We start from the raw sequence: 18,772 nt of genomic DNA, 5'->3' as shown, positions 1-18,772 counted from the left end.
TCCCAAATCCAGGCAAAACTGGGTATACATAAGTGCCATGGTGATAGTAGAGCTTAATTACATAGTAAGTTTAAGATATGGCTATGTATTGTCTGTAATCTGAGTAGACTTCCATCTGCTCTTTTGAAGCCCACTTATTTCAATTTAAATGAAATGGGTAGAGACTGCTCATGATGTAGGAAGTGGTTATATCTGTTAGTAAGGATCTGTAGCCCTGGATCCATCATTACCTACCTCACTTCATTGGTCACCAATTTCCTTTTAAATAATATTTTTTAAAGTTTCTTACCAATACTGAAGCTTTTACCTTGAATGTATACAAAGAGGCTACTTATGTCAGAGTATGCAAGAGGTTTCAGGTGGTTGAGGATGAACTTCACTCTTCTAAAATATTTAATTCTTATATGCTATGTTCACAGGCTTTTTTTTTTAAATGTGTAGATGTAAACTGTGTTACTGATACTCCAGTAATCTTTCACATTTGTTATTATTTTGATAAAGCAATCTGGTCCTAAGTGACATGTATCATCTTTATTTCACCAGACAACTTTCTCTAACCTACTTGTACTTCTGTTGTACTGTCTCTGTTGAGATACAAAGAGATGGATGAGTTGAAATTGGTATGAATATTAAAAATTCAATAGGTAGTGCTAGAAAACATTCCTTGTATTCATTATCAGCAATATTTTAGAACTATTTCCACAGGAATGGATTTTTTTTAATAAGTTTTAGGTAAAGAAGGAAAACAATTTGAATTTATGGATGAAGTAGGTTCTGTTTTTCTGATAGGAGTAAAAAGAGGCTGATACTTATCTGAAAATTAATTTGTGTAGTTTAAAAAGATATTTAACATAAATTAGCATTGGTTAAAATTCTCTCCCTATGTACTTAGTGATGTTATCAGTAACATATTGTTTACAACACATGAGAATCACCCATTTGCCAAAGGCTTACTCGAGTGTAGTATGCTGCTTTAATCTCACCTAAACACATTGCTGCTGAATTTTTGAGCTATATAGGATACATGGTACAGTGTGGAATTTCTTCAAGTGTGGTTTCCAATTTTCATATTTCTTCAAACTGTCAAAAGAATGTGACATCCATTTTGCACAGTTTACCAACCCGAAAATGTGAAGGCAACAAGACATCTTTCTCAGGGTTGCTTAATGTGATAGTAGAGGTGGGAACTAAATGTTAATGTAACAGTTCGTAGTTTTGGAACCCACTGGTGCTGAAAAACAGGAATATCTCTTTTGGTGATTGACAATATTATTTTTAGGTGCCCTCACATCCTCTCACAGACTTTAACATTTTGTTTCCAAATGGAAAGTGATTTCAATGAGGAAGATAAAAAAGAAGTTACTAATTCTGGTATAGCCTCAGTTTTGTTGTCTGGAATAGTCATGTGCATTAGAAAAAGGAATAACTATACTGGTACATTGGTTTTCACTCAGTTGCAGCCTTGTATTTCTGATTGCATTTCTTAGTTCTCTTAATGCAGCAGAATGTTTACCTTTACAGCAGTTGACAGAATTAAAACACTCTTCTGGAAATTTGTTTAATTTTTTTAATAATGTACAAAGCTTCTTATTTTATAATTCATTTTTCTTCACATTTGTTCTTTCTTGCATATAAAACATTTTGCAGGGAAGGGAGAGAGAGATAGAGAACTGGCATAAATCAAAAGAAACCTTAAAATTCACAGTGTATTCATTCTTAGTGTATTAGTTTGCAGAGGACCAAGTTATTTATTAAATCTGAATTGATTATGACATACTTCTACTCAGCTTTTCGTTTTAAGTGCAGAGCTGAAGCTTTGTGAAAGAACAAATGCTTTGTGGGAAAAAAGGAGAAAAAAAAATTAAACAATATAGGTTTTAATAGTAGACTGGAGAGAAAGGAACCTTAAAAATACCACAGAAAGCAAAACAAAAGGAATACAGTACTGAAAAGCCAGACGAAAAATATGCATTAACAAGCATATCAAAGCGGGTTTCATTCTGGTATGATTACACTGAGTATCAACAGTAATATGGACCATGCCAATCTTTTTATAACTAGCTGTCAATATAGCCCTTGATGGCTAGATTTTGTGGAAAGGAAGGAGGGAAGACACAAAAAGATAGTGGTTGGGTGAAAACTGCAGGGTGAACCAAGAGCAGCAAATAACCAGAGTTGCTTAATACTAACCAGAGGAATAGGAGTATAAAAATAGGTGGAAAGTACAGTCTAAAATGAAAAATCAACATCCATGATTCTAGATGTAATATAATATATTCTATATTTCATATAGTTCTATAGGAAATGTAATAATGCCTCTGAAATAGCTGAGCTATTGAATTCCTTTTTAAATGTGCCTTTGAGTAGGAAAAATAAAGGAGATGATTAGGAAATAAGGAAGCCCTTTTAAAATTAAGTATTGATTCACTAAGAGAAAAAGTCATTAAAAGAGAATTAAGGTTGCCTGCCAGCAAATATAGAAGTTCCTAGATGAAGATTGACACTTGTGAAAATAAGAAAATACACTCCACAAGATGAAGCAAAAATAGTAATAGACACAGAAATATGCAGTTAGAATAATAGCTGTACACTATTGCTCTGCTTTATCTTAAATCTGTTGGGTTTTTTTTACCATTGTCATAAAGAATGTTTTCAGAACATGTCAGTCTTCAATCCACACCTAAAATGTGGGAAGGCTAAGAAATATGAGAAACTTCCAAACTCTGTCATCACCAGCTTCAGAAGCCCTTTGGTAATACAGTTTCACCATGGACATTAGTCAGTTTTATTGTTCACAGCAAGATTTTCTAACCTGTTCTCAGGATTCTGAACCTGTCATACTGCAACTGATGAGAGTCCACGGCAATGTATAAGTACATAAGTTTCAGATTTTTTTCTGAGCTGCTGACCAAGAATAAGGCATACTTTGTGATCAGGGGTATGGAACAAGGTTATCAATAGCTACTGCCATCTCCCTTAGCTCAGAAGTAGGATGGTATTGAGGATGGAGCACATATTTATTTCCCAAGGAAAAAGCAGATATAATTATCTAAGCAATGTTCCCTTGATACTAGGTAGAAGTCCATCAATGCAATCAGATATCCTGAAAGGCACTGTTCTCGTGTGAAAAGCAAGGATATGCAGTTAGCACTGAAGTCTTTCTTTTAAGAACCAAAAATTTTTGTGTTTTGTAAGTGTAGGGATGTGCCATTTCCTGTGACTCACAGAAACAGAATGAGAAGTGGAGAAATGATGTTTCCAAGGGCAAAAGAGTCCCCAAGGAGCAGTGGGTTGTTCCTCCTAGTGCTCGATGTGCTGGAACACTCCATGATACCTTTTTAAAAGTTTTGAGATCTACTGATGAAATATCTTTTCATCTCTCTGGTCTTTATTTGAGATGTAAACACTGCATTCAAAAAGATGCTTGATCACTCCTGGTGATTGTATTTGGTTGAAATTAATACAGGTAGGGTCAGTTTGGATGTATTACCAAGGGCTTCTCTGAGGCAACAGATACCTTTGGGAGCACAGTGTAGAAATAAGGTGAACCTTTCACATAAGCCTGTTCCAGAAGTTGAGCCTGCACAAAGAGGCGGTGGATATTTTATTTTAATTCTCCTAGTCATAGTTTTACTCTGTGAGCAGAACAAATACTGTTTAAACCTCAGTATCACATGAGTAGAAGAAGAAATTACTATATTCTACAGGGCTGGGTATAATTCATGCCATTTTTTAATCCCATTTCTCTAATTTTATCTAATAAGGCAGATATAATTCTCAATACTAGAGAAGGTTTTGAATCTTGATTAATTTATGTTCACAAAATACTTTGAGATCATTGAGTGAAAGGAGGTATAGGAAGTAAAAATTGAGGAAAAGTAATTATCAACATTCACATAGAATATTAAATAGGTTAGTAATGGGAAAAACTAACAAAAGAAATACTTATCATTTAGAGTCACTTAGTTTATCTGTATCTACAATAAACACTGGCAGTACAGCTGAGATCAAGATAAAAACTAATATAGGTATTTTAGGAGGAGGTACACACATATACATGGTTTTGTAACCTGTAGATGTGCATTTGTATAACTCATTTTTGTGGAAATTATTCTTACTACAGATATACACATTTTATTTAAAAATTCAGATGCATTTGATTTTTCCGTTCATTTCCATTTTATCATATCTTATCTCAAATTTTTGTGATTTCTTTCTAAAATTGATCAAGATTTCTCTGTAACAGTTGGTTACTGATCTTCCACAGATCCCACTGCTCTTTTTCAATTTGCCTGAGCCACAGAGATGTATAAAACATTGAAAGGAAAATTGTAATGAATGGCTTAGGGCAATTTGTCTAAATTCCTTCCTTACATGTTTCTTTCCATCCTTCTTTCCATCCTTCTTACCTTACTCATTCAAATCATTACATTTCTGTTTCTTTATAGAGCAGTATTGCAAGAGCCTGTGTATGGCAATAAGTTCCCACAGGTATGACATGCTGACTGATGGAAAAAACTCATTATGCTGAATGTAGACTCTTGTAACATCATACTAATACTCAAATCATTGTGTGAGAAAATGGATTCTGTGTGTATAAATGATAAGAATAGGCTACCAGTTGCATTTTATTTTCCAAATTCTATCACAAAATCACAGATATTCTTCATATCCCATGAAATGCAACAGTTACTGTTGTGAGTGTCCCATTCAGTATTTTATGCCAGTGAGATTTATCGCTATATTTGGACTGCGAGTATATTGACTCTATATCTAATTTTTTAAGACAACTTAAGCTGCTGTAACATCGTGTTGTCATTCCTTTGGAAGCAGCAAATATGGGAGCACAGATAAGGCAGTAAGCATTTTTAAATTATTTTAGCTGAATTTATTATTATTTCAGCTGAATTTTCAAAATAATAATTCAAAGCATTACAGTCAGGTACTTTCTGTTTGAATGTACTTAGTGCGGGGGAAAAAAAATCACACTCCTAAAAGATTTCTAAAACACAGGAACTGAAAATTGTTATTTATTATTATGTAATTATTACATAATTTTATTCTAAATATTTTGCAATATAATCTAAGTCGTGAGATAAATATTTAATATATTACTCAAGAGATGTATAGGTATTGAATAGTACTAATGTATTCTTCATCTAAGATACCAGCCAAGTTCAAAACTAGAGAAAAATTGTAAAGAATTGTCACACAAGTTCAGAGTTCAGGGGTTTGAATCAGATTCCCATCCTGATTCCCAATATAAAGCGTACCTTCAAGTATTTTGTTGTTGTAATGATAATCAGCTGAAGTCATTGAAGTAAAACAATAAGAAAACTTAGTACCACACCAAAACTGCAGAACACAAACCCCATAAAAATAATTTGCTTAAGAATGTTTTTATGTGTATTTATATGATAGCTTATGTTAAAAATATGAAATCGTGACATGGGCTGGTAGGGAGTTATGATTTTTCTGATAAGCAAATGTGTCCTGCATTTTAGATCTCCAAAGAACTCAGGCAAATTCAATAACTTTGATATCTCTTTATTTTTATAGCTTTAGACTCAGTCTTTCCAGGGCTCTTACAAATTTCATACTGATTGTTGAATCCAAAGCATTTTAATAACGTTCAGAGTTGAGCTTCATTGTTCAGCAGCAAATCTTTGATGAAAGCAAATCAAAATGTAAGCATAAAAGGAATGTAACTCTTATATTTAGGGAGCAAGAAAGGGTCTGTCTTCACAGACTGACCAATTATTAGTGATAGTTAAATAAAGGAAAGAAAACAATCCTCACAGAGCCTACCATCTGCAGATTTAAGACCAGCCAGTATGTGAACAGCCTGTCTCATTTTTGTCTGATTAAGAACATTGAAACATTGATACTTCTCATGGTGGCCCATTCTCAATTCTGCACCACAGTGGGAGTCATTATGTGCATAGTTGGATTGAACTGAAGTGGCTCTCACATTTAGATAAGGAGTTTTAGAAATGGACTACAGGACAAGCAAAGGAGTCGTACATGTGGCGAACAGAATCATGTCATACTGCAGAATGACTTGCAGTCTGCCACACATTTCCAGGGACTGGATCAGGGAAACAAGCTTAATATCTTCTTTTTTACTTTTACCATGTGTACTCCCTCATATCAGCACTGAGAGAAAAAAAGGAAAAAAAAAACAACAACAAAAAAAAACCAACAAGAAAAGAAAAATAAAAAAGAAAATAAAAAACCCAGGTGCTATTTTTAGCACTCAAAAACCAGGAGGGGAGAATGGATAAATTTGTATAATCTCTCACATTTCTCCTTGTAGCAGAAGCCAGACCAAGTGTGCAGCTTGCATTATCATCTCTCAGCCTCACTGTTTACTGGCTCAGTTTGCACTTGGTGACATTATTTGACATCTGATTGCCTGTATGCACATACCTGCAAGCAATATGTGCCTATTATACATTTTTGACAGTAATAGCCTTCTATTGGTTTATAAAAATCAAATGATGTGAAATGAGAAAGTATTTCGTCTCAATGCTTCTGTGCTTGCATGGAGAAGCAGCTTGCTGCAAAAGAGACAGCATATATAGTATTATGAAAGCATTTGCCTTATTCCCGTGGTTGTGTGACACAATTGCTGCTGGCAGGGAGCTGACCAGGAGCGGGGAGGTAAATGTACTATTCTCTGTGTGAGCACTTGAAAAAGTCAGAAAGAATATTCCTCAAGTAAGTTGACAATTCAAAGCCTGGAGTTTCTAATGAGCTGTCAGTATATGTAAAACATATGTTTATTCTTAGGGTGATGTGTTATCAGCTGAACAACTGATTTCCAAAACCAACCTGCTTCAAATCTTCAAACCAAAAAAGGCTTACACCTGTTAGGGATGAAAGCGATTCCACCAAGCAAAATAGTAGAAGGGGAAATGGCTTGTGAAAGTAGTTGAAATTGCTTTTCTGAAAAGAGTGAATTTTTATTTTGTAAAATCAAAATAGAAAACCCACAAAAGTTCCTGCAGTAAAAATGTAATACTGTTACAGTTCAGGTTGACACATCGTAGCCTATTCTTCATGCTTCAGCATAATATCTTGTGTGAATGCAGCCTTCCAAAAAAAAAGAAAAAAAATCAGTCCATTAAAGCAAACACTTTAGCAAAATAGTGAATTTTATTCAAAGCTGAGTGATCTGGTACTTTCTTAGTCAACTCTTTGTTAAGGTGGGGGAAGGTGGGAAAGGAAATACAAAAGTCCCCTGTCCCAGAGGATTATGGGGTGGTGAATTCTAATTGGGACGTAAATCATGTTTGTGTTATCTGTGGAGACTGGCCTCTGTTTGTTAATTGGCATGCTGAGATCATTTTGAAATGGTTGATATAACACCGCGGTCCATTGAACAGGAAGCTCTGCTGTTTTCACAGTTTGATAATCAATGCATCACTGCACACAGTTCCTTTCAAATGTGTGTTTGTTTGTCCTGTTTGCTTAATTGAACAGCTGCAATTACTGTTACATACAACTGAATGTTAATTCATGGAAGAAGAGAATTTTGCTTCTTCATTATAATTTTGTGTAGAAATTGGAAACCTGTGTAACAGTAAGTGTTAATTGAGTGCACAAATTCATAGGTTTAATCAACCAGACATGATAAATCATATTTTGTACAAAAAAGAATTGATTATTAGCTGACTTCTTCTTTTAAGTTCATCATCGCTTTATTAATATGCATACACCTCATTCATAAGAACAATTGCTACTTGAAAACTTGTGGAAGAATACAGTACCATCTGGTAAAAAAACTTACGTTGATGAATACAGTTCATTGCTTTCTCCTGATCTCTGGGACAAATCTTAACAAGTATAAGTTTGTGGCGATAAACTTTGCTTAACAATTCACTGAAATATTTCCTATGTATTTAGCCCCTTATCTGAACTTACAGCATGACAGTATTCTTTCAGTTGTTGCTAAATTTTGCAAAATGTTATTTAAGGTGCTGTAGCAATCCAGTTAGAGTGTGGGTTTGTGTTTCAGGGTGGTTATGCTGCCTACCGGTATGCCCAGCCTGCCACTGCCACTGCAGCTGCCTACAGTGACAGGTAAGACCTCATTTACTGCTAATAAATATTTGACCAGTGGAAGTTGAAGATGATTCTATAAATTTGCCTTGTTGAAGTCTCATAACTGTCTTGTTGCTCTGCAGATAATTGTGATATCTAAAGCAGGCTGTTTTATTATAATCCATGAATAGCCATAAATTGAGAGATTTTAGGCCTTAATTGAGAATCAGGCATGAGATGTGCACATTCCCAAGCTGTAGATCACCCAGTTAATGTCTGTGACCCTTGTACAATGTAGATAAATATATGTACAGCTTCATGATGGTCTGCTACTAAAGATCATTATTCGTCTTAGGAGTATTATTTCAGTTGATTTAGAACCTGAACCTATTGAGTGCCCTCAATTCTCATTGACATTGTTTTAGTCAGTGGAAATTGAAAATGAACTGTGTCTAAGCTTGAACTGTCCAAGGCAAAACAATATTTTTTTCCATTTGCTTTCTTTCCAGGCATTTGATTTTTTGAAATACTGAAAAAAAAATCAGTTATTCTTCTTTTGCTCTGTATCCTCAAAACGTAAACCACATTTGGTGGAAATAATACCAGGAATAAAAGATTATTAAAATCTGCATAAGAGAAACATGCAAAGACTTAACTTCTATAAACTAAAAGCGATGTCGCATAAATTAACTTGTCTTCTTGCAAGATGAAAATTGGGACCCCTTTGAAGTCAATGTCTAAATTGCTATTGACTTCAGGAGGAAAAAGATTTTGTCAAATTGCATAAAATTAAGTCTTTGCACTGTGTGGACATGATTTTGTAATGAAAAGAAAGAATATCCCGTTTTCTTCATAAACTGTACCCTTAATAAAATCTATGCTACCTTTAATCCTTTTCAAGTACTTGAAGAGTCTACAGTCATAAAGGGAGGGTGTATATTGTGAAAGACAGATACATGCATATATTTTGCTTCACAATAGCAGTGAGAAGTAAGGTCACACTTCTCAATTCCTGATATAAGAAAATTTTCACTTGGAATCATGGAGATAATTTCTTAAACCTTGAATATATATTGAAAAAATTCTTTAGATGCTAAATTAGACATTGTTTTAAAAGTTTCTGTTTCTTAAAGAAATCAACAGATTAAGAAATTTCAGTGACCTATTTCTTAGATTGAAGTGCTGTTCATGGATTCTGTATTTTTAGAACAAAGTACCATGGTATGAATGTTACAATGCTATGCATGCATATTTGCCTTTCAAATGCTTATTCTGGGTAATGAAGATATATTTTTTAAAGTTATGTGAATAAAATAATTTGCATGTGTGGCTGAGGCATGCTGTGTCAGACAGGTAAGCAAGTTACTTTTTATTAATTTTGGATCAGTAATATCAACTAGATATGTGCTGTACGCACTTTGTTCGCGGTGTATTATTTCTACTTAGGGTAACCTACAAAGGTGAAGTGCTACTCAGTAGTTTCATTTCATTTCCACAAAGGTGTGTTAGCATGTCACAGCTCTAGTATTTTTCTGTGAGCTTATAATGCAAAACAATTCCTACTTCTAAAAACTTACTAAACTGAAAGGACAAAACTATAAATAAACTCCTGTGGTTAGTCATTTTTTGCCAGATATCGTTCAGGTGTCCCTGGAACATTTTATAGGATGTTTATTCCTATGAATAAATGAATTCCTGAAAACCTATATGTTACATAGAGAAACTGAGCAATATCGAGATGACTTTTAAATGCTTTAATTATGAATTAAGGTACCTTCTCATAAAACAAATCAAATGCTGTAAGATAAGACATCAGTTGGTCACATGTTCTGCTATGGGTAGAGAGTCAACATCACTAAGAGTTATGCTGACAAAAAAAGTAAAGGATTTGTCTAAGAACATAGTGCTCTTAAATGCTGTAAAGGAAGCTTGAGATGGCATCAGTAGTAATGCAGTTGTTACAACCCTTAATTATTTTTTGAAAAAATGTCTAATTTTCAGATACACTTTGTGTATAATTAGAATTGTAATAACCTGTCTTTGCTTGCATAATTTTAAATATCTTAAATGAATTTTATATCTTTTGGATTTTTTTTAATTTAGCTTCTCTCTTTAAGTGTGGTTAACCCTCATCTTCGATCTGCTTCCCCCAAATGAATATGGTTTCTTGTCTTAATTACAACTATTGTAACTGAATTTCTTCATGGGAGAATCCTAAAACTAGCACAGAGAATAAAACAGAAAACAATCTGCTCAAACATTTCTTTGCATACGGGAAACTATGTGCAAACATGGATACCTCTGATTACTCACAACTACAGTTTGCTTAATTTGATTAATTTTTCATTCATTTTTTAATGAATTTAATTTAGCAGCTTTTGCGAATTATTAGTATTGAAAGTGCTGAAATATATTTCAGTACAACTGCTTGTATCTTTTCTTCTCAATGTAATAATCATCTGCTGTCCTCTGACAATATTGAAGATTCCGTATCTCCTTATACACTACTCTTAGTTAGTGTTGATTCGAGCCTCTATTTAATTTAATTACACATGAAATACATTTACTGTTTATGTGTAAACAATGCCCAGAAAAATGAAGTGAGAACCAGTGAGTATGTACTATTGAAGCAGTGACATATCATGGAAATACTACTTCGTATTAATTTAAAAAATAAAAAAAGCTTTATTTTTTTGATCACAGCTCATATACATGATGAATGGCAATGTTCCATATTTGACATGCTTCTCAAGTCAGGAGATGGAAAGAGGAAATCTTTAGATTGGAGACATGTTTTGGTAAATTAAAAATAAAGGTTAACAGAAAGATTTGGGACTCCAGAATCAATACACCAAGTCAATGGATAATGATCACTGTAAGAGGGCTCTATTGTGAAGAAATGCAACGGTATCCTTGTTTGTCACAGCTGGAAATATTGCTGGAAATAGGCAAAGGACAGATATATAGGGGAGAATCAGGTGGCAAGGAAATCTCTTGAAACAAATCAACACAACCCCCTAAGTATTTGTTAAGACAAATAACGTACTCCTAAAAGCAATTTCACAACAGAGGTAGACCTTGCAGATTTCTCCAGTCATTTCTTAGAATTGTAAAACAAAAACAACAAAACAAACAAACAAAAAGGTACATTTTGTTTTCTTTATGAAGCAATATGATGACTGAAAACAACTTCAAAAAACATTAGAATTGAATTTTTATACTGTGTGATCTATCACCATCCTAAATTGCACTTAAAGATTTGAAGCTCTTTGCAGAAGTGGATCAAAAAAATCATGTTTAACTTTCCAATATTTAAAATAGTTCTGATAAATTCTCCAATTCTTATAACTGATAAAAGGGGACCTACTGGTCTATATATGTTCTTCACCATTCTGGAGCTTTGCCTACCAAACTCTTTAAACTGAGAGTGTTTGGAAAAACTAATTGTAAGAATTTGCAAAAGACACTAAATCAGATGTCAATAAAATGTTCATACAACTTTTATTCAGCTTTCATGTAATATTTTTAAAAATATAACTAAAACCACAGTTGTTAGATTTCTGTCTAAGTTTGAAATAAGAGAAACTAGTAAAGTTATCAAGTTTTATATTTACGAGGTAGAACAAGTCAAAGCATGGCAGTGGGGCGTATTCTCATTTTGTCATTGCATGTTCACTTGATGTTGCTAGTATGTCTGTAATGCTGTATTGGATTTGACAGATCCATCACATAGCTCAGTGAATGGCTTGCTTGAATTAAGCCTATGGGCAGACTTATTCACATTGATTGGCTATTGGTTTTGTGTTTTATGATTTGATTATTGCATCTTCGATCGGAGTAAGAAAAATGTTCCTTTCTTGCATATTAACTTTGTCAGCAATATTTATGGAAGTGTGTATGGTAGTATATTATAACAAACCCCCAGTAATAGTAAACTAGCCTTGTCTGAAAGGCAGAGTCATTTCACTTGTACTGCTTGCTAACCCTATTATACTTAATAATGACAATTATGTGTGTTTATATATGTATGAACGTGTATTCATATATATACACACATTCTCCATCCATCACCCACCCACAAACAGGCACACACACACGTGCGCGCACACACACACATACATATGTACAGAGGTATTTTGCTCTGAGCGTAATTCCCTTTTTCTAATATAGTGTCAAATTTAAATCTGACTACAAACAATTGACTTCCTTGTTGTCTGGATTAGATCCCTCATCACTGGAAGCTGACCTTTTTTTTTTTTTCACTAATCTTTTTTAAAAGCAAATAAGGCATATTCCAAAATATTTTGCACATAACACTTTGTAGTATAAAATATATAGGTTTTTTTTCCACTGCCAGTTTTTATTACATGTTCTGTGGTCATACATAGGATTTTGTGTGAAACTTGAGACAGGACATTTTGTCATACGGAAATTGTGTATCTATCTTCCAGATCTGCAATCTTACTGCCAGTAAAATCCCGATATTCTAATAGTTTACATTTTTAACATGCCTGTGTGGAGTATTCATTTTTGTCAAAGTACTAGTGTCTACAGAGATAAAATTTAATATATTTCCCAATTCTCTTTGGGCAAGTAGTAGAGAGTAATACTTGACATTTTTGGTCAGATTGTCCTAAAATAGAATAGGTACAAATTTGATTTAATTGGAAACATGCTCATTAAAGAATGAAAAATTAGAATGAAGAATAAAAGTACACAAAATATAAAATGTGAGCTTCTGTAGATGCAGGTGATTTTTTTTATATTGTAGTCTTTAAGATCTTCTATTTTATGAATAAACAGTGACAACCACTATAGTTCTATTCAAATTATTTTCTATTATTGAGGATCTTACTAGTGATATATACTAAAAATTAAGGTCTTGAGAGCATATAAAATATAATAGCATCTTCAGTCAGAATTTAATTTTCCATTCAATAATTTTATAGAAGGATAAATATTTTTAAATGTAGTACTTCATTCATTTCATGATCGTACTTTTTAAGATTTAGAAAAAAGAGTTTCTATACACAGTTTTAATTTCTAAAGTAATTGGGTTGGAAGAGGAAAAAGACTAGAATATAGCAATAACGTTACTCTTCTACTCCCAGCTGAAACCTTCAAACCTTTTTGAATTTTGCTATGCAAGTTGAAACTTGAGAAATGGAGAAGTTTGGGGGACAAGGTGATACATAAGCACTAATCGTATAGCCCATATCCTGAGCTACTCGGGTTTTGAGAATGAAAAGGATCAGTTAGCATCTTGACCAGGTACAAAGGTTGTGTTTAGCTTTTGTAGCAGCAATTATATAGCATATATTTAACACTTTTCTTCTTCAAACACTTGGGTTTGATGTGGTGATGTTTGATTGGTCTATTTTTTTTTTCTGGTTATCCTGTGTGGTAGCTAAAGCTTGTTTATTCCCTAACACTGCCAATAAAAATAAAATTATTCACTTTGCTATTGCAGAGAGGTAATGGATTTGGGCATCTACCTATTAGGCTTGTATGTCTTTATGTCTGTACCTGATCTGTGGCAAACTAGAGGATCACTGGCATCATGTTAATATTTCATAATCCATATTCATCACTCAGATCAGTTTGGGGAATGACTGGAGTATATGATTCATGTTATAGCCATAACAGTACCTTTTAGTGAAGGAATTAGAAAGTAAAAGTGGATGATTATGGATAAAGAGAATGTAGTAGGAAAAAAAATAATCAAAGAGTTTAAAATACTATGAACAGAGAGTTTCATGTAAAGCAATTTGAAAGGAATTTCCTGAAATAAAAATGTATTGCATAGAGTACTTTCTCATGATTGAAACATGGTTCATTCTAAAATATTGTAGATATACTGCTTTGGGGGGAGACATAGGGAGTCATACTAATGTAGGAAAACATGGCAAACAATTACATTTCATAAAAATATAATCTCCTACTAAGTCTAGAAAGCTGCTTTACATACTTTGATGTTTTAATACATTCCTCTAATATTTGGTAGAATTAACATGTTTTCTGATACTTTGAAGGCTTGATTCACCTGTGTGTAATATCAGTATTCATGTAATATCCATGTAATTATTAAACTACTCCACTAGTTCAAATCTGAGGTGATACAGTAGTGAAACAGCTTAGGGTTCCTGGCCCAGAATGATGGTAAACACTGATTATGAAAGTTTTGTCATGTCAGAGTTTGTATTTTTCATACCCTGCTTCTACTTCTCTTTCCTGTAATTTCCATTCTTCACTGTAACATCAAGGGATATTTTAAGAATCCCCATAGACAAGGAAAGGCTTGGCTATTACTGTAAAATCTGGTTTGGCATCCGTACTGGAAATCATGAAGAACAAATTGAGAGAGAAGGTAGAGGAACACTAGAGCCTAGATTTCCATACCTGGCTTCCTAAAGTGCTCCAAGTTTAAAGATGCTGAGTACTTTTGCTGCCAGTTTCTTCTTGAACATAGTGGGAGCTGCTAGATGCTTACCATTTAAAAAAAAAAAAAAATCAGTGCACCTATTCTGACATTTACATATCAACTTCAATATCCTTGCTTTCTTTTTGTTTAATACATCTAGCCTTTATCCGGTTATATAGCAGGAGTTTTAACTTGGGAGTTTCTTACTTTAATATACAAGTTCATAATAAATAACTGTGATTATAAATATATTCCTTTGATGCATATTCATGCATGCTTTTCCTCTAAAAAGAGGGAAAAAAAAGGATTGGTTAACATTTTTAAAGTAGGAATTCTCTCTTTAATAGTTCATATGGGCTTCTTCACTCTTAGAGGATATTGAAAAAAAGTATGAGTTTAAAATTTTTAAGTGTGTTGTATTCAGCAGACTGGATAAATATGGAGTTAGGGAGTCACTAAAACATTGATTCCTAATCCAACAGACCAAAACTGTTACAGTCTATTGGGTCAGTGCCTGTGACATGATAGACCAGTTCCTGTGGACATGTCAGTGTCTAATTATACAGTTTTTAGTTTTCAGATCATTGACTTGATAGACCACAAAGAGGCAGATTAGAACATGCTATAAATATTGTCAACCTGAATGCTTCCACTGTGAGTCCTCTGAAAGCAAGAAGGAATTAAGAGCATTGTGAAAGAGTCAGAGAGAAGATGAAGAAATGAAATGTTATTAATAAAATATGGAATGAATTGGATATAGTCTATATGGATTAGCCATGTAATTTGCAATGTGTTTTAGGCAAGGTGAGGAAGTATTAGAAGAACAAACTTAAAATAACTATGTAGATGAAATTAATCAAGAAAGAGGCAATTTACACTCTTGCATGTTTTTACTTTAGTGTTTCCCACCTTGAAGGAGTCTAAAGCATTTGATTAGGTATTGAAAGAAATTTTTTTTTCACATACCTTTGGGCTTGTCAAGTTTCTAATACACTAGGAACACACCTGTGGCAAAACAGCAGTTTGTAAGAATACTGCACAGCAGGAATGCGAGTAGAAAGTTTACCCTAAAGAAAGTTTATCCTAAGTTTATCCTAACTTTATCCTAAAGAATAACTTTTTTTGTTAAAAAACTGCTATAGGATGTTTCATATACATGCAGAAAAAAGTAAGGTCTTCGTTTAAACCAAATGTGTACCAGCCTCTAAACTACATTTTGTTTTTCTTAAATGAATTCTTAAATAATCCTGGCAAGGTTTTCATATATATGGTATTTCTGTTATAATGTGAAAAAATGATGTTGTAAAGTCAAGTCATTCACAAAATTAAAATAATTTAAAGGGAAAGAATTGTTGTTATTGCTAAAGTAGTTTTATAATTATACCTGTTTATATTAGGAAACGTTATTGTAGATAAAATGGTGGTTTCTAGTAAACCATAATAATCATTATGAAATCAGAAACAAATATAAAGTATGTTTTAATGAGGCATTGTTTTAAAGATGACATGATATACATAAAGAATAAATCCTCCAACAAAATAAATACATATTTTGTTATGTATTTTACTTATTCTTTAGACAAAGCTGACTTCAAAATGCTGTACTGTTTGCCCGAAAGAGAGTGAAAAATATGTCCAAAATATAGTAATATTTTTTTTTCAAATATAAATGATAAAACTTAAAAAATAGCCTTAATTTAGCAGTCCTGGATCACACTGACATCAGTTTACCTCGCTGACATGGAGCGCTTCTGTAGTAAAGTTACTGGGTTACTTCTTCAAGGATTTAGTTGAAGGGTGTAGACTGTGTTAATCACGGTAAAAGGCGAATAATCTTAGAGCAGTTATGCCACTGACATCAGTATGAATTCTACTATTGATTTATGTGGTGTTCAGGATTTCACCTATTAGTCTTAGGTTTCAATTTAAAATGTTAAGATCCACTTAAAAATCATCTGTGTTCCTCTTGCAGATAAATATGTGTATTTATACTATGTATATTGTATTATTAATAATAAATACATTTATACAATGTATAATATATTATGTAATGCTTCATAAATAGAAAAATTCCACTGATAGAGCAGGTAATATGAATTAGAACTAAGCGTATTTGCATAGCTCTGATTTAAAAACTAAATAAATCAGGAAATAAAATATGTGTAGATTTAAAATATAGTGAAAGGGCTATAGATTTTTCCACTGGTTGTAATGTAAGACATTGTCCATGTTTTGGCAATATACTAAAAATAAACATATCTTTCATGACAACTATACTAAGTTGCAAAGTATAGCACCAATTTGCTAGAAATTTTCTTTTTACAGTCTTTGAGGGGTAATGGGAGGAGAGAGGGGGGGAGTTCATGTACAAGACATTGCCATGGAAGAATTATATCTACACTGTATGCACTACAGACACCTCGTCATTTCCCTAACATGCTTTACAGTATTAATATTAGGCTATGCTAAAAGGAATTTCTCTCTTGTGACACCTGAATAGGTTATTTAGTTAGTTCAATAGAAGGGTTAAGAAGATGCCTGTCCATCTGCTGGGGAAAGCCTGACATAAGAATACAAATTATGAGAAAGCATCTTCTGTTGACCTTTTTTTTTTTTTATCTGAGTAAATGGAATAATACAGGAATATCGCTGGTCTTGGGAATGCACATTTCCACTAGTGTCCAGAAGAGTTAGGGATTTCTTTTTTTCCCTTTTTTTTTTTTTTTTTTTTTCTTTTCTTGAGGGTGGGCTTTTCACAATTGCAACAGTGCTTTTTGGTATTAAAACAAATTATTCCTGTTCAAGAAGTTGTGTGACTGGTGGCAGGATACAACTTAATGAGAGAGATTTCTTAACTTTTCTGTCTCCTGCTGTCTTTGGCAGTCTGAATTATGTTAGAGACATCTTGTCATTGGCTACCTCTCACTGAAATGTCCTGTATTGAGCACAAAGAAGACACAGATAAAAAGCAATTCAGAGGTGCCTAACCTGGCAGTCAAATTAAGGGCTTGGTTAAGCCATCTGGAAACAAGCATCTAGTGCCGTTTGAGACACTCCAGGGCCTGTGAGACACCCATGAAGGCAGAGGTGACACTGGACCTTCTGGAGTGGCAGCTGAGTCCAGGCAGATGGACGAGCTGCCTTTGCTTGGGTAATCGAGATGAGCTGTAGTGTTTTCTGTGAGGTAATATTTACAGAAGTAGCTACACTAATTTATTTTGATGCAGGGTTTTACTCCATACACTTCCAAGGCCTGCTTCAAAATTTCAGAAAAGAGCATTTAGTGAAATGGTCAGGAATGATGGAGGTGGGAGATGCATTATCTTTTGACAATGAAAGCAGAGTACCTAAGTGAAAGCAGAATATCTGTGTCTTCCTCTTTATCTTGGCATCATTATTATTAGTTAGGTTGAACAAGCAATTCTGCAGAAAAAAAAGAACCTGGCATGCAAGAAATTAGCCTAAAAATAAAATATACTTTCCTAATGCACATCAGGTCAAACAAGTTACTGTTAGTGTTGTTGAAGCTTGATACCACGTGAATTACTTTCTGTTTATAGTTTTATTTTTACTTCATTTAATATATTTTATAGGTATGGCTGTAAAGTTGTTTAGTTGTCTTTGTGTTGTGATTCAAATGCTATGAGTATGATAATGTACTTTGATCTTCCAGTAATAAGAATATAAAGCACGATAATAGCAAAATCAACCTTCTTATTATAGTTATTATACTAATATTAAAAAGTTTAAAGTCTTTGATAGCCTTGATATTTAAATTTAGGACACCAGAAGGAGGGAGTTGGGGAGGACTTCATAAAATTATTTTAGAGGGAAACTCTGAAACTTTGTCCCTACTTGAATATTACAGAAACTATTCAAGCAGCTAGCCATTAGCTATATTATAATCCGCAGCTCTCAACATCAGAGTCCTAACAAGAGCAATGAAGCCTTAAAGTTTAGAGCATGAAGGAAAAACAAATTATCTTTAATGATATAATAGAGAAATGTATAGATGTACCACATATAACACTTCTGGGAAGAATCATTGCTACACTACATAGCACTACATAGATCCTTGGAGAATACAGTTTGGAATAGCTCCAGTGAAGTCAGTGTTTTCAGTTAAGTTGCATCAATTTTACCGGCTGAGGTTCTGATCCATGAAATCTAAATACTGACTATTTGTGAATTCTATGGTGGTCTTACCAGAAAAAGACAACTGATTATATGTAGTTTAAATCTTCCCACTGTAACTCCTGCTCAGTACCGTGTTTGCCTTCATCTTAATTTCCTATGTTCTGGGGC

General features: G+C 33.5%; 1 protein-coding gene across 40 annotated transcripts in view; it reads left to right on the top strand.

Moving 5' to 3' along the window:
* Positions 1–18,772, top strand: part of RBFOX1 (RNA binding fox-1 homolog 1) — a 1,359,349-nt gene that overhangs the window by 1,318,169 nt on the left and 22,408 nt on the right. For all 40 annotated transcript variants that reach the window (XM_087730989.1, XM_087730985.1, XM_087731017.1 and 37 more), the window contains one exon: positions 8,021–8,085. In XM_087730989.1, the coding sequence (XP_087587115.1) occupies positions 8,021–8,085 (65 nt within the window). The remainder of the gene's footprint in view (positions 1–8,020; positions 8,086–18,772) is intronic.

This window comes from Nipponia nippon, unplaced genomic scaffold (assembly GCF_047370975.1).
Source record: "Nipponia nippon isolate SJK-2023a ecotype South Korea unplaced genomic scaffold, ASM4737097v1 scaffold_5, whole genome shotgun sequence".
Lineage (NCBI taxonomy): Eukaryota > Metazoa > Chordata > Aves > Pelecaniformes > Threskiornithidae > Nipponia > Nipponia nippon.
This window is presented reverse-complemented; position numbering and strand designations above follow the sequence as displayed.